Source organism: Metarhizium robertsii, assembly GCF_000187425.2.
Source record: "Metarhizium robertsii ARSEF 23 chromosome Unknown MAA_Scf_14, whole genome shotgun sequence".
Taxonomy (NCBI): Eukaryota; Fungi; Ascomycota; class Sordariomycetes; order Hypocreales; family Clavicipitaceae; genus Metarhizium; species Metarhizium robertsii.
Window position 1 is genome coordinate 96,158 of NW_011942154.1, and position 23,122 is coordinate 119,279.

The following is a 23,122-nucleotide window of genomic DNA, read 5'->3' on the forward strand; positions in this document are numbered from 1 at the left end:
CCTGTGGCTCTCGCCCTGACTAGACGCCCAACAACGGGGGGATCACATAGTCTGGCTTCACGAATGCCAGTGACATGTTTGGCTTCTGACTTTCGGCCGCAGCTTCTACAGTACGACCATTGATGTCCGTGTTCCCACCTCCTTCCTAAACCGATTATGTCTCAGGCTGATGCGAGATCCGTCGTGTTCATGCCCCGGCATAATCCTGCTTTAGTACGCCTGCCAACAGCGCTGGTTGATTGCTGGAAGGAGAAATTCAACCAATCGTAAGAACAGCCGGACACACGTATAAGCTTCTGTCGTACACATCGTTTGCGGCTGAAGCTTAACTGGATGTATCGAAAATAATCTGCCGCAACTAGCCAACGACAACGCGCGTCGTGGCCCCTTTGGGAGCGGACATTGCGCCATAATCTTGTTCATTGCCGCTCCGACGGAACCCGAAGTAGTCCTCTACCGATGTTGAAAGTTCCTCCGATCTTGTGTAAGACTGACCTGCAGGCATGATTGACTCTTTGTGGTGATCTTGGTTGACATGCAAGCTGTACGTTGCCAAGGGGGTCGACGGTGATCTAGGTGCGTCTCACTGCCTAGTCGATGCTACCTAAGCACATGCCACGAGGTTATGAATAACGTGGGCGTTAATAAATATGGAAAATTCTGGAGGTCACTACCACCCTCAGAGTTACATTCACGTGGTTATATCTGCTCCGCATTTCAACTCTATAACTCGAGCGTGTTGCTACTATACAATTCCATCAAGTACACCTTTTTTGTCAACTCCAACATAACCGGCTCTGAATTCACAAGAGTTTTTACTACATTTGTATACTTCAACATGTTTCCACTTCCCGCAGCAACCATCACCACTTCTCTCCCACACGATGTCCCGGTGGCAGAATCATTTACGCTGCCTCAACATGGCCCGATCGACACTCCATGGTTGACGGAAGAGCTCAAATATTTCGAAACATGTCTCCTTGTTCTCGATGTGCTCGAGTCATTTGGGACTCACATTAGCAAAGACCCGGCTTCCCCCTCGGGCAGATGGGCCGGCAAGCCCAAATTCCTTGGACATGTATATCACTGGGTCAGAAAGAACGAGCCCATCCAGCTTACAATGCCGGCATTTCCATGCAAGAGTGTATGTATTTTATCTCTGCCATTATCAAACATCTTGATTCTTGCTAACGGTTTTATCCCACTAGGCCAACCGCGAAAACAAGGTCCTAGGTCACTTGCCCGATCTCGGTGAGGAGCTTGGTATGAGTCGATTGAACGACATAGCTGTTGCCATTAAGAATGTCTACCAACCCGGTGCCTTGGTCAATATCGCTTCTGACGGTATTTTATTTAATGGTTAGTTCGACATTGGTGCCCCGGTAGAAACTTCCTTATTAACCCACCACAGACATCATCGGTGTTACTGATGAGGAGACTTGGGAGTATAGCGAAGAGCTTCGCGCCATTGCCAGGGAGAAAAAGCTAGACTACATAGTATTTCTCTATCCTCAGGTCTTGATTGGCATGATGCCCGCCGGCGAGATGACTCGAGAGAAGTACATCTCGACGGCTGATGAGTGCCGTGCCTTGCTCGAAGCTCAACACGGAAGCACCCTCAAGCAGATTGAAGCTCTCATCAAGTCCGACTCGGACACTAATTCAACCTACTGTGGCATGGTCAAGTTTCTGCAAACAGAGTTATTTGGCGCTCTTGCCGGCAAGAGCTACCGTGAACGCCAAAAACTACAAAAGAACTCGGCCAAGAAGATGATGCAGCGGTCCGAGGCATTTACGCTCGCCATTCGTACTAATCGGCCCTTGGATGTTCGTCTGTCAATGCATCCCTCGTCCGGAGTGGCCAAGCTTTCAGTGGCCCTTGTGCCGTCACCAAAGGGCTTTTTCCAACGATCACCCTGGCACAGCTGTGTTGCTATTGACAGTGAGGGCGGCTACCACTGTGTCCATTCTGAAGAAGTCCGGGAGACGCATGAGCTCATGTACAAGGATAACCGACCATACTTTTTCATTGCCAAGGATGCCGTCCAGGTCGACGAGCCAGATACCGTGACGGTTGTTGAGGCTGCAAATGCTGAGGCTGTTGTGGAGAAATCGGAAGTTCCCCTGGCTCCTCCGGCTACTGCGGCTCCTGCAAAGGCAGAAATTGTTCCGGTTGTCGAAAAGCAAGAGATTGCGACGGTCGTCGAGAATCCTGTTCCCACTGTTATTGAAAAGCAGGAAGCTGTGACGTTCACCAAGGAACAAGTTATTGCTACAACTACCGAAAATCAGGAAACCGCGACGTTTATCGAGGAGCAGCCTATTGCTACAATTCCTGAAAAGCAAGAGGATTTGACAGTTATTGAGGGCCAACCTATTGCTACAATTGCTGAAAAGAAAGAGGTCGTGACAATTGCTCAGGAGCAACCTAGTGCTACAAATACCGAAGAGAAGGAAGCTGAGACGTTTATTGAGGAGCAACCTATTGCTTCATTTACAGAAAAGCAAGAAATCATCACGATTGTTGAGGAGCAAACTACTGCTACGTCCAACAGTCAAAATGCCACGACGACTCCAGACAGCAAGCAAAATGTCGTAGAGGCTGACGCCGAAATTGCGACAGCTGACCCTAAACTTCCATCTGATACGCTGGATGGTGAGTCATTTCCGTCAGCTGCTGTCTTGGCATAGTCCCATGACTGAAAAATAAAACCATCCGAAAGGAGGTAGAAGGTTATTCGTCATTTTGCTGGTCGCCACCATAGTAGCTAGTATACCAACTATATTAACAGGGAAAAAGGCGCGGGGCTGACGTGTAGTCTAGAGATATTTAGCAATACTTTGGAAATCATACGATATGGTACATGAATTGGAGTTTTATTTTATTTTATTTTTTATTACAAATACTAAACGGGCATGGGCTCTGCGTTGCGCCATTTACTGAGCTGTCTCAGGACATCACACAAGAACTAGACAGAAATTGCACACGGATTTGTATAGGTGCTTTTAGATGGTTCGTAATAAGTAAGAATAATCTGACAAGGCCTTCTTTCTGAGATGGAAAGTGTTTAACGCATCACAGACTACTCCATGTAAAGCCATTCTGTAAACATGTTTGAATCTATGAATTACCGCGAAACATGTGTAAACTCTACATCATAGATACTCTATCACGCCATTCGCTGCAAGCAAAACTTTTCTGGTGGCTGTGGCCCTGCGCTCGACCAGCCCTCTATACCTTGACCATCTTAAACCCAGCTTTCCAAGCTCTGACTATGATAAACAAGGCACTTGAGACCAACGATGCGACACCACCGAATATCCAGAGACCGTTGAAATTATCGCCGCCGGCACTAGCAAGTATGCCACCACCACCTGGTCCGCCGACAAAAACGCCCAGACCAATGATGCCAAATGCCATGCCCATTCGTGTACCAATTTTGGAGCGGTCTTGGGTGAGTCGGACAATGCAGACTGGAGGCAGAGCGATGAATATACCCGAGAAGAATCCAAAGAGAATCGCTAGAATGACGACGCTGGCAACGGACTTTGCACCAAGCATGCCAAAGATGATGACACTAACAACCACAGCGCCTGGACCGATAAGGTTGAAAGCCCCGGTTTTGTCAGAAATTGCGTTGGGAATGGTGCGCCCAAAAATAGAGGCTGCGTTGAGAATCGTCACGATATAAAATGACAGAGCCGTCGACGTGATGTGCCTGGCCTTGGTATAATACGACAGATAGAAGAACATGGTATAGAGACCCATGAAGCCAATCAGAGTAGCCAAGGTAAAAACAAGAAAGGGCCAGTCCGTTAGTGCAGAAGTATCGAGTAGAGCACGCGCCTTGGACGGTTTCACACGCATCTTCATGACCAAGTTGGGGATGGAGAGTGTGGCCAAGGCGATGAAGCCGAGAACGCGGACGCTCCACCCAAAACCAATGTCGTTGATGAGCTTGTAGAAAACAACGGGGTAGATCATGCCACCGATACTTGATCCCGAAGCTGCAAGGCCAATGGCGAGGCCGAGTCGCGTGTTGAAGTAGGTGGGCAAAATGGCCACGGCGGGCACGTAAATGAGGCCCGACCCAAGACCAACACACACGCCTTGGGCCAGAACGACTTGCCAGTAATCGGTGGCTAGACTTAGCATCATGTTGCCAAAGACGACCAGAAATGAACCAACGAGCAGTAGAGCCCGTAGGTGTCCACGATCGTAAATGGGTCCGGAGAGGAAGCCCGTAAAGAGGACGAGAAAGGCTTGGATGGAGCCAATCCACGAGATGTTGGACGAAGTCTGTGTGAAGAGAGTGCCGGAGCTGTAGAAGGTTTGAAAGGCTCCAAATGTGTTGAGGATGCCCCAGGTGTTGAAGTACAGCATAAACGCTCCGAGGACGTGTAGCCAAGCCTGGACGCCGCCATTGGGGATATCGGCCGCGGGATCAGCAGGTGGCATTGGCGGCGGCGAGGGCGGGAGCGTCTTTTCCTCATCATCGCCAGAGATGTCGGGTGTTTTGATAGTGTCTGCAGCCATGGCGGCGATGGTTTGCGCAACAAGACGTTTGGCTCGGTGAAGGAGAATATACTCGTGTGACCGACGAGATGCTTGGTGGTTTGGCACTCTTGTGGAAGAGCACAGCAAGGTACATGGAGGAACAAAGCCACCAAGCAAAGAAACTGACAAGATGACGCGAAGGGAAAAAAAAACAAGAGACAAAACGCCCGCGGCGAGGACGTGGCGAATTAGTCAGATTTGATTCACTCAACAACCCTGCTTCTGCAGTAGCTTGAAATGAGGTCGACGCTCAATGTAACCGCGCGGGTTATTCGGCCGTAAGAAACCCCATATTTTCTCCGTTCCCTCCTCCTTGCCCATTTCGATGCGAAGATGACAGGGCCCAGATAATAAGCATTCGATGGGGACAATTGCCAAGGACCAAAGAGCCCCGACCGGCTGAATGTACCTCCCGTGTACTTTGGAATCTGACCGTGATGGCCACACGCCTTGCATTTTCGCTTCCCTCACCCCCCAAGCAGATCGATGCTAAACTTCGAGCACTCAGTTAATTATTGCCTCAGGTGGGCTGTTGTTGAAAACCACCAGACTCAAGTGCGCCAACACGAGCAGATGGCTCGGACATGGAATTAGCAGCACTCCATGCAGTCAGCAATGAGGACGGCTGCAGGGATATCATGGCGCAATACGGCTCAAATCGCATGTTTTGCCGCCGACGCTCGTCAGCTGCTTTGGGTAGTGGCCGGTTTGAAACCATGAGCTTTTTGAAGCCATGAGCTGACATGGCTCCTTGCTTTCTATGCGAGTCCAGCAAGGCCATGATTTAAGGGCACTGAAACACAACTATGCCTGCCAACCGTGTCCTAAGCGCTTGCTAGTCTTGTACGACGTAGACCAAACTCGTTCCGCCATGGCTGCTTCCAATCTACCGCCCGAGATGGCGAATGGCGCGCCTTCGCAAACCGCCGTCAACCCCAACCTGCCGCCTGCTACGGCCAGTCTCTCGTACTGGCAGCGAACTACACGAGCATTCAAGTACTTGAATCACAATCAGACAAACACTCCCCCCGCCTCTACTACTTATGCCATTATCGGCTCGGGCTTGGCAGGAGCCCTGGTGGCATACAATCTCCTCGAACGCGGCGTGCAAGGCGAGGAAATCCTCATCCTCGAAGCTCGCGAGGCCGTTTCTGGATCGACTGGCCGCAATGCCGGCCACGTTCGACCAGATGCTTTCCGCAACTTCTCGGGCTATCAGGCCTTCCATGGCAGCGAGCAGGCATTGAAGATTGTGGCCACCGAGGAGACCAACTTGAAGCGCATAGCTGCCTTTATTCGGGACAAGCAGATCCAATGCGACTTCAACTTGACCACCACATTTGACGTGTGCCTGGGGCCCGATGCCGTGGAAGATGAGGAGAAGAATATTAAGGACTATCTTGACGCCGGTGGCAACCTGGCCAGCCTGGGCGTCAAATGCTGGTACGGAGATGCCGCCGAGGAAAAAAGCTCGTGTCCAGGCGCCTCGGCTGCGTATGAATGGCCGGCTGCCTCTATTCATCCCGTCAAGCTCGTCCACTGGGTTCTCGAGCACGTTATTGAACGGGGCGTTCAATTGTGGACGCATTGTCCGGTAGACGAGATACGAGAGGACAGCGCCAAACTTGGTGTGCAAACCTCACGGGGCGTCATCTCGGCAGACAAGGTGGTTCACTGCACCAACGCATTTGCCGGAAGTATCCTGAGCCAATTGACGGCCGAGAGACTGACGCCGTTTGCGGTCCAGGTCGCCTCTGTCATTCCCTCCTCGGCGGCATCTGGCGACAAGACCTTCAAGAGCACCATGGCGCTGCGAGAAAACGCCCGCATGTTTTACGGTTTCGCTCAGAAGCCGTTGGATGGAACCATCATTGTAAGTGTCGGTAGACCTGTCGGCAAAGGCGTCCAGGCCGAGGAGTCACATACGCCCCAGGTCGCAGAAGAAATCGTCCAGCGGATATCCAAGCTTATTGGGCCGAATGATGAGCCACAGAGATCCGGGGAAGGTCTTGACACGACGTGGACGGGCCTCATCGCGTTCACGCCGGACAAGGTGCCTTATATAGGCGAGATTGATGAGTTGCCTGGGCAATACATCTGCGCCGGCTTCAACGGTCACGGCATGGCGAATATTTTTACCTGCGCCGGAGGCATCGCTGGTCTCTTGTTGGGTAGACCGTGGGAAAGCACGCAGCTGCCAGAATGCTATTGTTACAGCCAAGCGCGGCTGAGTAAAAGTGCCTAGTGAATTAGTGAAGATAAACATAATACACCCACTGTTTCTATACCATGATAGAAGACGCTGGGTTCGCTTTTGAGATGGTGTTGTAGTTTTTGGCCAGCGTTGATGTTGATCTTGTTCAGCCACTTGGGACGTCTTGCACCGCCTGTTTGAAAGTCAACAATATTCAACGTCGCCCAAGAAACTGTTCCAAAACCTCAGGGAATAATGGGACGTTGACAATATATTCTTTCATTCAGACATCATTCATTTGACAATGACGGCTAGGGTTGACAGCCGCAGAACCTAAACTTGTCTATGAAGGAGAAAAGAGCACTGCTCTACTGCGGCCATGGGGTTTCGTCGACACGATACAGAAGCTTGTATCCGCTAATCCTGCCCTCCTTCATGTCCTTCATGCCATCAAGCACCCCAACCAGACCACCAGACCTGACTTCACGAGGGTGCTCGGTCCATTTGCCCTCACCCCAAAGCTTCTCCACGAGAGGGAAGAAGGTGGTGGCAAACTCGTAGTATGTAGGCTGCGCTTCCCAATGCTTGCCCTCAAAGATGTACTTCTCGCCCGTGATACCGTAGACGAGGAAGAAGATGGACTCGACATCAGAGCGGGGGGCGTCGTACTCTCCCAGGAGGTTCACGTAGGTCCCTCCTTTGCTGCTGAGTGCCTCGGCGCTAATCTTGGCAGAAGATTCCTTGCTGACGGTATCCAGAACCTTGATGAGCTTGTCGTCGGTCGCCTTGCGAATGTCTTGTCCCACGGTCGGAGAGTGCTGGGCTTGAATTAGCAATCGTTTACAAGGACAAAATGCCAAGGCACAAAGAAGGGACCGTCATACATAGTCAAATACCAAATCGGCACCACGGCTCTTGGCAAGGTCGAAATGCTTGGGCGACGCGGTTGTAATGACGGTGTATCCAGCCCTGAAGAAATTAGCTTTCAAGAGTCGCACCGCGCCATACATGGATGAAACTTACATCTTTGCAAACTGAATGGCAATAGTTCCAGTGGCAGTCGAGCCTCCATAGATCAAAACAGTCTTGTTATCGTCTTGGCTCGCTTTGGCGGTTTGGATGGCTTCGAGTCCTGGGAATGGTATCGAGAGGAACTTGAACAATCCAAGGCCCATGGTGCCGACAGCACAGGGTATAGATGCGGCTGCCTCCCATGGTACGTTATCGGGAACACGTATAACTGTATCGCCCTTGTTTATAATGAATTTTGCGAATGCCCCCGTCTGCGGTCTAGCATCATTCCCTATTCCATCGCATACATGTTAGCAGTTAGCATTCCTGGGACAGCCCTGGCATAGAAGACGCTCATATATCGTCCAAAAGAAAGTCGTCTTTGGAATAAAGTCGACTCACCTCCGTGAGCAAAGCCCGCGACCCTGTCGCCTTTTTTGAAAGCCTTTTTCACGTTTGGCCCAATTTCTTCGACTGTTCCTGCCCAGTCACATCCGACCAGCGTGCCATCATCACCCGGGGCATCAAGCGTTGTCCAGTCAGTAGGATTTACGGCCACCGTAACAACGCGAATAAGCAGATAGTCATCGGGTAATGTTGGCACGGGGATGCGCTCAAACGCCGCTACACCGGTAGCCTTGCGAATCAGTCCGTAATTGGTTTCACTGATGGCCATGATGTGCACTTCACCAAGTTCAATCGACGTCAAATTTAACCAAGTAATTCATTCACGTGTCGGCCGCCAGATGGGAGAGGGGCAAAAGTACGATTAAATACTTCAAAAATAAAGTTGGAATTCTTAATTTGTAAGCACTCGCTGTTGTTCATGTTGTTGCGTCAATGTACTGCATTAGATCGGCGAGCTGAAGCCAATCGCCGAGGCCGCCGAGGGGAGCATTACATGCAGATCCTTGTTTTGCGCTCACGAGTGGGTTGTAGTGCGGGGTCTGGTCGCATAATATATGGTGTCTGATTGAAATAAATAAAAATTGATGTAACACGAGGTGGAATGCATTTGCCAGCAGTTCCATCGTTTGCTCTAGACCCCCCCAATCCACGCCCCAGTTGGAACATTGGGCTCAGAGTTAGTGCTTACATTGCTTGGACGGGCCGCCAAGAACTGGTCTAGGTTGTCTCGGGGTCTCTAAGCCGCCTAGGTTGCTTGGTAGAATTGGAGCAGTCGTGTCAATGTTTCAAGAAGGGTTACTGGATGGCCAAACGTTGGGTGCTCGACCTTCCCGCGTTGGCCAACATTGTCGAGCTTATCGCCTAGGATAGCAGTCATATTACGCCATGCCGGAAAGCTGGGATCTCATGCAGAGAGTAACGTAGTCAGTTATCTGGACGCAAGCCGAGTCGGCCGGTCGACATGGTGCTAAAACACCGCGGCAGAGCACAGAAGCAAGATGTCAGCAAGTATGCGAGGCGACTGTTGAGCCCCGAGACTCCATGAGACGTATCAGATTGGGTGCTAGTCCTCACTATTGTTCGTGTGGCACTTTCTCAGGGGACTCAATACGGTGTTTAGGACAAGCTCCTCAGGTGCCGTGTGGATTACCAGCGTGACTGGTGTAGAATCCATCAAGATGGTCCGATAGAGGAAAGCATACTAGCCCAGACGACAATGAAGTTGAGTCCAACTTTTCTCTCTTGACAAGCACTACATGCTCTAATCTCCTTCACAACGGCGGCTTGACGACGTCATGGCTCGCTCCATTTGCATATGTTTGTTCTGCGGCATTGGCAATTGCCTGAGGGCGACAACTTGAGCGCATTCGGATGAATAGCTCCAAACCCAATTACATGACCAAGTCGAACTCTGAGCATTAGTATTCTATAAATCTACCAGGCATACACCTATAGTCGATGTGCTATCTTGAAAGAAATCCATTATTTTATAATTATTAAAACACTAAGAATATCTATTTTATACTTTAACGTTGTTATATTTTTTCTTCTTTCCCTCTCATGTCAAATAATAATACAAGTATAATATATACTTTAACTTTATAATACTAATATCACGATTCTGCCAATCAAGCACCTCGATAAGTTACGCCGTAACCCAACAAGTAAACCAAATAGGGAAAAGGCGTTTAGTCAAAATAGCCCAAGCTTAACAGACCAGACTGGACTGAAACAGCACGCAGAAACAGAGGCTAGCGTTTGCCGAGTGGATTGCTTGCTTGACCGGTGGAGAAAGCATATTTTCCTGGTAAAGCGGTACGACGATTCTAATACCATCATTACTACCTGGGAACCGAGAAAAAACATTCTAGACAAGAGAATACTTGCTGATTTTGAGGCGACAATTGCGTACAAAAGTGAAACACCCCTACGGTTCTCTGTGACTCCAAATTCAAGTAGCACGCAAGCCGCGAGGTACAGGCGCAAAAAGATGTTGAGTTGATAAGTCAGGTGGCCAATACGTCAGTTGGCTTCTTACATATCTAGATCGGTTTACCCCGTCGAGGTGTATAGAAACCACCCGGTAATCCAATAAGGACAAGTTGTATCGCTCCTTGCAGTAAAGCAAGGCAGACTTAAGCCGCGTTAAGGCATAATAAGGTAATATCGACGAGGTTCTAAATGGAATCACCTTTAGAGGTTACACAGTATATATGTGACATATTCTGCTTTGCTTAAAGTGGGAAATAGACGCATGCTTCGTTACGCAACTATAATTGTAAGATAGCACGCGGCAATGATGGAACTATGATACACGTGAGTACCTAGGCAGTGCTCTAATACTTAAAGAACTTATTCCCCTTGTTTTTGATCCGAAACGCTCTCTACTCAGCAATAAACGCTTGTCCTGGCTTTCTTTGTGCAATCATAAAATGCCTTTCCGTATCAAACAGGTTGCTACTAGGTCGCGGGGTACCTATGGCAGTCAGCCAATGCATTTCCCCGATATCGAAGATTCAAACCCAGAGTTGGAGACCAACTCAAACTGCTCCCGTGCTCAGGGGAGGTCGCTATCCCCTAAGCTTCACCGTATGCCTACTAGCGGGGAAGATACAGCGATGGCTGATTCTTGTTGTCATAATGCTGACGACGACAACACGAAGAAGGACAATAACCACTGCGACGATAACCATGATGACAATTATATTTCACAATCAGAATCAGGATCTACTCCAGATACACGCTCAGCATGCCACGTAGGTCGACTCTCACAGGGCCTAATTACAGACGGAAGTCTCAAAAATACGACGGCTCGTGGAGTGAAAAAGGTCGAGAAGTTGAGACGGAAAAGGACTACACCTGTTGTGATGTCCAAAAATCGCAATTTGACTCTGGTATTAGGAAGGAACTAGGTGGCGAAAAGTACCAGGGTGTTATTATGTAAAGACAATCACGGCACATATTACTGCGGTTGGTTTTCTGGCCGTTTGCCTGTTTTAACTGGCTTGAATCTAAGCTGCGTGGCCTTTACCTCGACGATATCGGAGTAGATCTACTCAAAGCGTGCCAGTTAGCGTGACCAGCTCGATAGACCAACGTAAGAGTCACTTAGGTACACGCATAAATAGTTGACGCCTTTCCCGCTATCGGTTAAAACTCTGTCTTCTACACTACACCCCGAAAGAAGTCAGATTCTCACTACTCGCTGTGTTCTACTTTGCCCAAACATTTCGAACGCTTTGGAAACTAAACTAGCGATAATAGCTCCTGTTCTGGGACAGTTTATTGTGGCCACTTAGGAGTCAAGCGGAATTTCATTTCTGCATTCAACATTTTGTTCAACTTCCTTTTAAAGTTACTATAAGAGCTAAATACAATACACTAAGACTATATTGTGTCTTGCTTGATAGTCTCGAAGCTAAGACGTAAACCCTACCTGTCTTTCCAAGTGGTTATTGGTACGTCACCCTTTCTATGCAGCACTAGTAGGAGAGGGATTTGGGTCGGTTTATTTCTACTTCTTCGCTAGCTAAATAACCACAGGTCACGAGTGGTGTGACAAGGGTTCAATATGAAGGCTTGGAGCGAAAAGGGCTTAATTCAATAATAATCTCGTAGGATGTCAAAGAGTTGCTACGAGGAAGGAAGGGAAGGGTGACCGCCTTATATACATAAAAGGAACGCCTGGGCCTAGAGTCCTTGCCTGGGCATATGTTCTAGCTGTGTAACTAACAAATCCTGTATCGGCGAAGCCCCTTTGTTAGGCTTCACGATCTGTTGGGCCTTTTCCGTGTAACAAGTGGTTAGGCAGCTTGACGCTTGTTATCATGAAGTCTTCACAATGCATACTATAACACTAGCTGGTCAAGCAACCTAAAATGGCCCTATGCGAATTTCCTTGGAGGCTAACGTCATGATTGCTAGCCTCTTTCCCGGTGTAGCCACTCGGTCTCTTATTTATTCACACCTGTCGCTATTTGGCCTAGCTTACAGAACATTTCGCCACCCGGAAGGACTACAATAGCTTAACCTACGCAGCATTAACTCATCGGAGGTATCTTTTGCGATAAATGCTGCGGATTAAGGATACCAACGCTAAGCCCCCAGGTAAAGACGTACAGACCAGCACACCAGGTCCCAAGGTTATCGACGTCAACTTCACGGACAAATACGGTAGAACTGCGCCTTATATTGCTGCAGACCAGTCAGACAAGGCCATGGTAATCAATCTATTGTCATATCTTGGCATTAACGTCAACGTCATATATTATAACCGAGGGATACCAAAATTTAGGCTTCAATACTCAGAGGCGATCTCGGTATAACGAAAGCGCTGCTACAAACCGGGAAGGTTAACCTGAAAGAGAGAGATAGTCAAGACCAGACGCCGCTTCATAACGCCATTTGGTTTGGATCTCGCGAAGTCGGCAAGCTACTCATCTCAGTGGCACAGCCTTCTGATTTCAGGGTTACGGTCGAACTGGGCTTTCGACTATTACCTATCAACAAAGCTCTACCAATGTAACATAGACTTTTTGCAAAGCGACGTTTTTGCTGTACGCAATAGAATGGAATTCGGCCTGAATCTATCGATATCTCTCAGTGGTACACTCGTAACAGGACACAGGGCAGTAATAAAGACGACAGGTGGACGCAGAGCATCAACGAGGAGTACCGATCACTTGACCTAATCGACCGAGGAGGGTTTTCTTTTGTATAGTAGACATGGCTTCAGTGGCTTGAATTTTATTCATTACTTTATTTTCTGTTTTTGTTTCAAGAAAGCATGCAACAGTAATGGCAATCATTCTCAGAGGCTAAAGAATATACAAGCCGAGTCAAAGAGGTCGCGACTGTGACAAGGGTTCAACATGGAAGGCTTGGAGCAATAGCTCAATTCATCTAATAACAGTCTTTGGTATCAAGGGTCCTTGGTTTTCCTTAAGGCCTTGAGGGACCGAAGACGTCTATTTATACAAGAAGTCGGTGAGGGGCTTTGCCCTAGGTCTCGTGACCGTAGCCCTTGTGTAACCAGCCATTTCCGTGTAACAGCGACATCGAGACGCCCATCGGCGGTGGTGAGCACCAGTTTCGGCCAATTTATCAGTAGAAATTATTCGACGAGAGGAAATGTCGGTTAGAATCTTTTCGAATATAGCACAAAGGTCCATTGAAGCAGAGTTGCTCCTGTTGAGGTCATGATACGTGGATCATCCGGTAAGTTGGGAGTATTAGTCTTCCGTTAAGTCGCCGTTTAGGGAGAGAAGGTAGTAATAGCGTGGCAGATTTGCATCTACACATCCGCCAGGATACACATACTATGAGCCTTCTGAATAGGCTCATGAGATGCGTATCCAAGGACTTTACCAACCCTCTCGCCAAGCAGTACATCATGGAATAAGTGCCACTCAGTTGGCGAGGGTCTATCTGGGCAATATGGGCAATTGACTTTCAGGTAGTCCGGAAGAATTGGGACAGACCATTTCTACCGTTGTTTCAAGTCAACGTCCTCTTCTGCGGTGACTTAGTCCGTTTCACCCGAGGCTGAAGGTCCAGAGACAGTTCGTCCGCGGAAGTTTCCGATTCGTAGACTGGCAAGTCATGGGGCGCAGCATTTAAAACCGTTTCTCGGCTGGTGATAATTGTTTCGGTGGCGGATGCATCACTCTCAAAGCTCAAGCCTAATCCGTCCACCGATGTTGAAGTAGTTGGGCCACCACGTACCCTCTCGTTTGCTTCATTAATTGCGTTGTCTCTTTGACGTTTGGCCCAATCTCTACCATTCCGGAATGCGGTAGCCCCTTGGCGGAAAGCATCGCGGTTACCGGTCACGCTCCAAGAGTTTATTTGCGTCATCACAAAGCCCGGTTGTGCACCATTAATTAACGGCGGTATAGGATGAGTGGTATACATTTTAAGCTGTCCGCCGTGGTATAGAGAGGTTAGCGTATATGCTTTATTGTCATATTTTGGCTCTGGTTGCTTGTATGACTGCAAACAATGTAATCCCCTTGCTCCAAGAGCACCGTCGTAACTTGCTTGCCGGGTCGCAACTGCCAAGCTGCCATCCGGCCCCTTTGTTTGAAACAGATAGTTTGGCACAATAGGAAGGTCATGCTGCGTGGATGGTACAATATAGTTGCTTAACTCTCGACGAACAGTCCTGTGAAGCTGCTCAGGGCGGGCGCCATAATACAGATCAGGGTTTCCAGGTACAAGTGTTCCATCAGTTAAATGCTCCAGGTTTGTAAATGGTATCTCGCCAGCGATACACTTCCTGTCCCTAATATCTCCTTCGATAATAGGAATAACATTTATAGTAACCTCTCTCTCCTTAGCTGCCTGCGCGTCAGCCCGCTCGAACTTGCGAAAGTCTTCGCTCGAGAACTTAGACGGCGATAAGGATGCCCTAGGTTGGGCCAACACCTGGCGGATCTCGTCCATATTATCGGGCTCTTGCGGTAAGCGGCCATCTGGGTATCCATAACCATGGGGTAGAATGTTATGATCGATAAGGTGCTGCTGGAACGCGCGATCGTACGGGCCCGTGGTCTTTGTGCTGGTCGTTTTCGGCGTGGTGCTACTCTTGGTCGATGACCGTGACCCTCTTTTGCGTCGGCCAAGACTTGACTGTCCAGAGCTCATCTTGTTATTGACGGCTGCAGGAACAGAAAACTACCGGACGTTAAAATTAAACTCTAAACGCTGGGTTCGTACATACTCCTCGTAAATCCCTTAGGTCTGGGCCACCGTGCCTTGCAAAGACCTTAATGGACTTCAAAGAAGTTGGCGAATAGGTATCGACAACTTGACCGACGCCAATGATAGAGTGTGGACGTGGTCGAAGGCTTCTTCCCGTTCGGGTTTCACCTGGCGGGCGAGAGCCTTGGGTGCTCTGTTCGTCTAATGCTCGAAGTGCGTTCCGCGTCAGAGGTATCTTTGATAATCTTTCCCAGAATTGCGTTGGGGGAAACTGAGGATGACGAAGCTTTTGCTTCTTCGACTGGTTCAAGACGGCGTCTGGCGTTTCGTGGGAACTTGGGACTCGTTGACGCTTGCGCGAGCTTGGACTGCCTGATTTTCTGCATAAAACTTGCGATGCTATCATCCTCATATGTGCTCGCCATAAGTAGTGGTGAAGGCATTGAACTCGTCGCTTTTTAAGTTGTTTTAACGAAGCTGAAGTCCGAGGAATGTGCGGGCCGCGGTCGTGATTTGGTCTCGAGGCGGGTGTATGATCACTTGCTGATTGGCTTACAACCCAGCTCTGGCGCGACAAGGCCTCGCCCCTTATTTTGCTGGAGCGTTCGTGGCCAATCATGGCTAAGCGCCGAACTCACCTGAGGTCCCAACTGGTGTATCTACCCTGAAGCGTGAAGTGATTCAAGTTCAGTCGCTGAATAACTGCGAGCTGGACTCTATTGGACGAGTGCAGAATCTAACGCTGGTGGGGGATTTCTTGGGGTTGGGGATATTGGGACGTTCATGCAGTCTGGTACAGTAGTTTTTGGTACATCCTAGCACAGGCAGACATGCCGCAAAATCCATGTACTTCTGGGCGTCCCAATAGCCATGGGGGCGACGCTCCTGCGGGAGCCTGTAAGCCCAGACACATTAGTCAGCCACATTCAACTCGGAGCTAGGACAAATAAAATACGCGTAAACTCTTCAATGTTCCAAAAAAACCTCCCAATTTCTTCCATGGTATTCTCCTTCCCGCTCCTAAACCACCATTTTTGCTGGCAACTGTCTATGAACGCGTAGGCTAGACCGCCTTGGACCGGTTTTTAGCGCAATCACGATGCGCCGGCTCTAGCTTGTCTGCACACTGCCTGAAAGCCTCATTGGATTTGTCCTTGGAGTCGAAATATTATTCCGCGCACTTTGTGGCCTGTTCTTCAGCTTCGCGCCGGCAGTTATCTGCGTAGATGCTCAGGCCGTCTTCTCCAAGGACACCCACTATACATGCTCCCGCTTCTTGGGCGGTACTGGTGAGATTAATTTTACATGGACCTACATCTCCCTGGCGTGTACACTGGTCATTCGGGTAAAAATCCCGCCCCTGTTGTTTGTTGCATACTCATTGGCAGCGTCATTGTGCTTCTTTACACACGGGCGCCACCCCTGGTCAAGATCGACGTTGGATTGAGCACGGCAATCCTGAACGGTGGAAGCCACTTTCCACTTTTGGGATTATCGCCGGAGTCATTTGCGGCTTGACGAGCATACCAGACAGGTTTGCGGCGTCGTTCCAGTTCAAGCTGGAGCTCGACTCGGGCGTGGTTGTATCATCTTGGCCTCGGACAGTCAGGCTCCGACTAGCAGGGCGCATCGCCACTCCAGAAAGAGGCTAACGAGTACAGTGTGCTTCATGGCAAATATCAATTGATCTTTTAAAATCGATGGGTGAAATTTAAAGACTGAATGTAGCGGTTAGCTAATTGTGAGAGAATATCAGATAATAAAGGCAACTTGGATAAACTAGGTCAGGCTTATAGTATTCCTTTATATGTTATTTTAGGCATTAATTTGCCCGCCTCTCCGTCTGGCCCTATATGCCAATAGCTTATAATGCTTATACGCAGTTCTGTTTATAACTTTATACCCAAAGCAACCTTGAGTTATAATCTTGCTTCCGATTTTATGCTGATCGGGAATTTTAAGACTAGGCATCAATCCACATTTATCTACTCTACAAAGAGTATTATTACTGTTTATACCTCATATTATTATCTTATATATCGTGACCTTTAACGTGGGAAAGCAGGATATATATATAGCTGACGCTAGCAAATTCATGTAGCTTGGATAATGCGCATAACCTCATGTGGAGCGGCCAAGTGCGCCTTTAATTACAGTTGCTTGCTGTGGCTCTTTCGGGCTATTTCTTTTATAGTAACCCATGACTTGTAGTGTATGCATAGTCTTAGTATTATCTTGATACACCTTACTCGGATTAGTAAAACGGAGGTCTGGGGAAGACGGCAGCCAGGGCAGTATTTCCAAGGAGGCAATGCTAAATGACTGTTTGGTAGTTACTGTACCAGTTGCTCTTTGACAATTTAGCCGCCGCGCTTTGTATTCTCAGATTGAATGTTAGTATTTTTGACACCAACCGATCATTTTAATGTTGGTTCTGTGTCAAAAATGCGTCATCCCGTACATGTGCCCACACCGCAGGCGGTTGAGTCGAGTAGATTGGTAACGATTCGAGATACCAACCTCGAATCACGACTCCTACCGACGCCCCTCGGCTACAGAAACTCTAGCTTGCAGTTCATACTAAACCAGAGCACGCCATAACCGAGTTCTGGGAGCACGTCCTCCGCCTAAAGGTCTTCCCCGGTAGCCAGTGGTCCCTTCCCTCCCAGCAACCGCCCACGGGTGATGCCAACGATCTTCGTCGCGTCAACGTATTAGTGAGGAATATTGAGGATGATACTGTTCTGCTCCTTCTCAAGGCTAAAAGAGCCAATGCTACTCGCGACCAGATTGAAGCCGTTGAATAACAAGCCTTCACCGCCTGCTGCGCCCATCTCTTTCAAACGCAGAAACAGGCCATCTCGGGAATGACATGTGTTGATTCCAAGGCCAGAATCTGGGCGTACAAGCGCAATGACGACTACGAAACACGATTTTGGCCACCCGGAGATGAGCTCTCGGAAATTGGCCAAGACGCCGAATATTCCACTCGCAGTAAGGAGCTCGTGGAAGCCCTTGAGCATGTCAAGAAGAACCCTATTCCAGACAAGGCCATCTTTGAGAACACACCGTCGCTAAGACCACTTTCCGCTACGTCGTACGGGATTACGGTTAATAGGTTCGAGAACCGTGTATACCAGTGTCGCAGAGTGGTCGATGGAGCCCGCGTGAATATGCCGGAAGGGGGTTGGTGTCAGTGTACCATCTTCTCATCAGGGACTCTCTACCCATGTTACTGTTGGGTAAGTGAATCGGAGACGCAATACTTAGCCTGGTCGTTGGGTTGTAAGGAGGCTTGAGGGCAGCAACGAGAAAACGGCGTCATCGAAACTTCGAGGTTAGCACCCTAGGATAGTTTGTAGTCTCATCAGCGTTGATCAGCAATTACTTTCAATCTAGTTTCGTATAGGGAGAACCAGAATTCAAGTTCGCCTTGTAAACGAAAGCACGTCCAATCCCTGCTACCGTGACTATGCTCTTGTCTTTCCGTACAAGTAACCGTTGTTGCCTGTAGCAAACCAGAGATTGCGGGATGTGTATACGACTGGGGACGAAAGCAGATGCAAACTGGCCTTTGGTAGTCTTCGGATCGATCGATGCCTACACGACACTGCCCAAGTGACCGTTGCGCACCATTATTGAACTCCAATAGAATTCCCAGGCAAAATCCGTTGTCATTATCGTGAAACAACCTAATGCGGCTAGTGCCATTTAGGGGGCTTAATGAGAAGCAAGCGTCCCGGAAAGGGGGGTTTTTCTCGATAAGTGGGCACCGAAAGGGATCGATTGGTAAATTGTCATCCTTTTGTGTGGTATAGGCACCGATAACAGAAATAGGTCTCAACTGCGAGGTGTTGTATATAATTGTGGATGGGCGTGACTTGCTTAATACCAAGTACCTTGCTTCCTGCGAGTATGTGAAGCCAACAACCACATCACCGGCAAGTTTCATGCGCAACTGCGATAATCAGCCTCCCATTGCTTCCGGATCTCCTCCTATGATGAACTCACAATCAAGCAGATACACCCTGCGGAACTTTTGTCCATCATTCTTGCACCTAGCAAAGCAATATAGTCCTCTCCTGAGATTGGGATATATACCCAGGTGACGGATGCTTGACGTCGTCGCGACAAGAGCTGATATGTTGACTGTGCAGAGGGTGTTCTCCGTGTGTGGGCATGAATAGCGTAGATTTCACTAAAGCAGAAGAAGAATGTAATGCCCGTTGTCTGGCCTAGTTGCATAGTTCTAAATTGTGTGGAGTGGGAGAGGCCTGCCGGATGGAAGGAGCACCGGTTTAAGGCAGGAGGCGACGGCGTATCCCAAACCTGGAGTCCATGAATTATATTGGGTAGTTCCAAGCGCAAACACCCAAACTGGATATCAGTAAGTCTCTTGGTTTGGGTCGGCTATAAGAACGGATTATGTACCTTGAGGTGGGCAATGACCCCTTCAATATCTCTCTCTTGCAGTACGACAAACAGCAAGTTCTCGGTCCGCCAGCCTTGAAAGGCCGGGTACTCGGGGAGTCTCTCGACCTTCTTGATTCCCCAGGAATCAATTGTCAAACGAAGGACTGGTAGGTGATTGATGGCGTTTGAGGTTGTTAGCTGGCTAGCCCGATCCCATGAAACAACAGCGCAAAGTGGAACCGAGCGTCGCTCTGATGACAATATGGGCAATCGTCGGGCAAGCTCGGAGGCCGAGTTATACCGCCAAAATAGACTGGTAGCTGAATACAAGTAGACGATGTGAAGCACTTCTCGTGGCAGCAATCTCAATCTTGAGATGCCGAGGTCCTCCAACTTGGAGAAGTCTAGTGCGACATTCGTTTCTTGAAGATGAAAATGGGGTGCACAGCGCCATGGAACCCGCCAGGCTGTGATGATCCAAAGTTGTTCCAAGTACTTGTCCAGCAGGCACTTTTGTTGGACAAGATCGAGGCAGTCTGAGTGTACAGTCGAGGACTCGGCGGACGTGGCACAGCGGCTGCAACCAGGTTTTCGGCACAGTCGTACCCCGAATGTATTCGGAAGGAGATGGCCGTAGTCGGGGAAGATGAATGAACCAATGCGACGGGAAAATGCTGTCGAGTCGACGTTGCCTCGGACTGGGAATTTTATGTGCCAACTTGGTTAGAGGTGGAGAGACGAAACAAAGGAGCAAGAAACTGGCGCTTACGCAAAGAAAATGGTTCGCCGATTTCCATGAGCCCGCCACAGATTCCGCAGTGTGGCCTAAGGCCGTAGTGATCATCAGCCGCGTCCAGGGGCGGCATCCTAAATGACGAAGTAATGGCAGTCGAAGATGCAAGCAAGCTTCAAGATTGAATGGTCCAACTACGTTCAACGCTGGTGGAGAGCTGTGGTGGAGACATGGATGTACTGACATGGAACATTGAAGGAAAATGTCTCGTAGAGTGATATTCGCTAAAGCGGGCCTAATGCCAGGAATGCAAATGTTGGCAACTTGCATTTAATCCACCATATAAGTTGTGACCCTAGTAGCCAAAACAATCCCGTCCCTGCATATTCTGGCCGGAGCTCTTTCGACAAACCTACCATTCCCCCTTCTAAACCTCTAGATCGCCCCGAACTTGGAATTATTGCCATCGACCACCTTCCAACATGAATACCTCGAGTCCAGCAACGAATACTCTGCTTTATTATTACCAAGCTTATTGTCCTTGGCACAATATACAAGACAGGATAAGGGACCTGCCACAATCCGAGCAGAATTAGCTTCAGAGACATTGTTCCAGCTAGCCAACATGTCATTTGGCGACACGACGACATGAAGAATACTGAACTAGTAACTTTGATTGCTCAACCAGCTCATTGACTGCCAGCGTACCAAAACGCAAGATAGGATATTAATTAGCTGTCTTTGAGCATTTTGAAGGAACTCTAGAGCTTGCTAGCCTGCCGTTGTATTTGCAAGATGAGCGACAGGCACCACCTATTTCTCCTCCTGGCTCATCTCGGTGCGATCACAACATTAGTCATATTTCCAGCGACGAAAGCTTCGAGGTTCAATTTCTGCGCGAGAAGCACATTATCGATTGACCGTTTCGAGTACCACGCCGTATGCGGCGAAAGCAGCAGATTTGGAATCGTCGGGTCCAGCAGAGGCGAATTGGCCGTGGTCGCCGGTTCGATTTCGTAGACATCAGTCGCTGCACCACCAATCTCGCCCTTCCGAAGAGAGTGGGCGAGAGCCAGCTCATCAATAATGCCTCCGCGACCGATATTGATGATGAGCGACGTCGGATCCATGGCGGCAAGCTCAGCGGTGCCCATCATGCCCCGAGTCGTTTCATTCAGAGGCGCGGCGATGACGAATATGGTGCCGAGCTTGAGGCACTGAGGAAACGGCAAACGACCAGGACGGGTTTCTTGGGCGCCTTTGCGTTCGGCGATGACAACATTCATCCCCAATGCCTTGCCTAATGACTCTATTTTCTTGCCTTTTCTCGATTTCCATTAATTGACATGCTCTGCAAGTCTAGTTGGAGAGAGCTTACCCAACGTCCCATACCCCAACACGACCATTGTCTCTTCGGCGTTGGTTCGAGGTGGCGGTTTACTGCGCTGAAATCTCATCTGTGTGTTGCCACATGTTGCCCACGCTTTACCTGCCATGGTTATCGCATGCATCTCCACCAAGTTTCTCCTCAGTCCATAGTACAGCGCCAAGGCGTGTTCAGCCACGGACTCGGTGGTTTGCGCAGGAAGATTGCAGAGGCCGATTCCGAGTTCACGAAGCGCCGTCTTGTCTATTCTATCTGTCCCCGTGCCGTTGGCGGCCACAAGTTGAAGCCTTTGAGCGCCAAGTATGCCCTCACGAGTGACCCGGGTGTCAGTGACGATGATAATCGTGGCATCCTTGATGCGCGCAGGGAGCTGGTGAGGTTCGGTCGAGGAGTAGTATGTGATGACATAGTCGAAGTCAAACTGCGCACAAGGTGCAAAGCAATCGTCTAGAACAACAATGTTGTGCTTTGTAACGGTGGATTGACGTCGCATAATTCCGACTTGAGGACGGTGCCCGCCATGCAGTGTGTTGTTAAGCCAGTCGTAACAGCCGCATCTCTTGAATAGATCAGGATGAGGGCACCAATTGCGCAAGGCGAATGGAAGATGGCACAGCGGCGGGAGTTGGCCTACCGTCGATCACAGGTCGGCGCTGTCAGAGCTGAGTTTGGGGTCTCTATTCGTTCAGATGTCGACAATCAGCTGATATCTTGTCCATGCCAGGCACAAACCATTTAGCCCTATTAGTACGGAGTATATATTATCTAGGGTGCAGCGTGTTAAAGCTCCACAATTCGAGAGATACATGGATATATTGGCATTTGTGGGCGGCTCGAGAAGTCCTATATGTAAATATATTGACACGGCCTGGGAGCGTGTACGGAGGAGCCGAAATACATACCAGGGTTTGCAAGGACATCTACGCGCACCCCATTTTACGAGACAGCGGAGTAATAGGTCTGGTACGAATTGACCAGATTTCTAGTCAGGTCATGGACTAGCGGTCCGTGGCGAGTACTTGGGCCAAATATGAATAGGTCATTCTGGCATGATGAATATAGACGCCACTTCAAAGTTTCCAAATCAGCGCCACCGTCGACGCTTGGCAACACTTGGCTGGGTGTCATTTCGGGGTAGTAAGTTATGCCATTGACAGAGGCCAGGGATCCCTGGCACGCTCGCACCCTTGACAAGTCAAGTATTGACTTGATAACTACAAGGTCCTGTCCCAACATATTCCCGGTGGGTCAGGGCACTTTCCACCCTGGCAAAGATATTATCAACATGGCAACAAGTAACTCGCCGAATTCTGGAGACCGGACCTCAATCGCGCCTGCGGTCAGACTGTATACCTTGCTATAGCCCTACTAGTGCGGGCAGGGGCGGAAATATCTACACCTCCAGTCACTACCAGGTGTCGGGTAGGACCTTGTACAAGCGTCTTTCCATTCTCACGGCTACAGCGTATTACGGATCCTGTGCCGCGCATTTGCATCTATTTACTTTACCTACTCTGCGAAGAAAAACTGGCGTGCTCCTATCACTTCCCAAACGAGGATACCTACTTGCACTAGTACCGGGCGTTATGGCCTGATGATTCCACATTGACATGGGTGCTCCCAAAACAGGCAAAGAGAATGTTTGCATAACATCCCACTAGAAACATCAAGTATCGTAATGTGCTCTGGCCCGTTGCGAGTGTCTTGGTCTCACGC

At 49.2% G+C, this 23,122-nt stretch overlaps 6 protein-coding genes across 6 annotated transcripts; 2 read left to right on the forward strand and 4 right to left on the reverse strand.

The window, feature by feature from the left end:
• Positions 1 to 838: 838 nt before the first annotated feature.
• MAA_07507 (Pyoverdine biosynthesis) lies at positions 839 to 2,691 on the forward strand (the record flags this gene model as incomplete). The annotated part of the gene is made up of 3 exons (XM_007825505.1): positions 839 to 1,144; positions 1,209 to 1,359; positions 1,412 to 2,691. 3 exons carry the CDS (start codon positions 839 to 841, stop codon positions 2,689 to 2,691), a joined length of 1,737 nt encoding a protein of 578 aa, XP_007823696.1.
• Positions 2,692 to 3,232: 541 nt separating this feature from the next.
• On the reverse strand, positions 3,233 to 4,537 carry MAA_07508 (major facilitator superfamily transporter monocarboxylate; the record flags this gene model as incomplete). The annotated part of the gene is made up of 1 exon (XM_007825506.1): positions 3,233 to 4,537. One exon carries the CDS (start codon positions 4,535 to 4,537, stop codon positions 3,233 to 3,235), a length of 1,305 nt encoding a protein of 434 aa, XP_007823697.1.
• An 892-nt stretch (positions 4,538 to 5,429) lies between these two features.
• MAA_07509 (FAD dependent oxidoreductase) lies at positions 5,430 to 6,803 on the forward strand (the record flags this gene model as incomplete). The annotated part of the gene is made up of 1 exon (XM_007825507.2): positions 5,430 to 6,803. One exon carries the CDS (start codon positions 5,430 to 5,432, stop codon positions 6,801 to 6,803), a length of 1,374 nt encoding a protein of 457 aa, XP_007823698.2.
• Positions 6,804 to 7,120: 317 nt separating this feature from the next.
• Positions 7,121 to 8,439, reverse strand: MAA_07510 (Alcohol dehydrogenase superfamily, zinc-type; the record flags this gene model as incomplete). Its single annotated transcript, XM_007825508.1, has 4 exons — positions 7,121 to 7,570; positions 7,637 to 7,721; positions 7,776 to 8,055; positions 8,166 to 8,439. 4 exons carry the CDS (start codon positions 8,437 to 8,439, stop codon positions 7,121 to 7,123), a joined length of 1,089 nt encoding a protein of 362 aa, XP_007823699.1.
• A 5,228-nt stretch (positions 8,440 to 13,667) lies between these two features.
• MAA_07511 (uncharacterized protein) lies at positions 13,668 to 15,285 on the reverse strand (the record flags this gene model as incomplete). Its single annotated transcript, XM_007825509.2, has 2 exons — positions 13,668 to 14,846; positions 14,893 to 15,285. 2 exons carry the CDS (start codon positions 15,283 to 15,285, stop codon positions 13,668 to 13,670), a joined length of 1,572 nt encoding a protein of 523 aa, XP_007823700.2.
• Positions 15,286 to 20,849: 5,564 nt separating this feature from the next.
• On the reverse strand, positions 20,850 to 21,899 carry MAA_07512 (hydroxypyruvate reductase; the record flags this gene model as incomplete). Its single annotated transcript, XM_007825510.1, has 2 exons — positions 20,850 to 21,340; positions 21,398 to 21,899. 2 exons carry the CDS (start codon positions 21,897 to 21,899, stop codon positions 20,850 to 20,852), a joined length of 993 nt encoding a protein of 330 aa, XP_007823701.1.
• Positions 21,900 to 23,122: the final 1,223 nt, after the last annotated feature.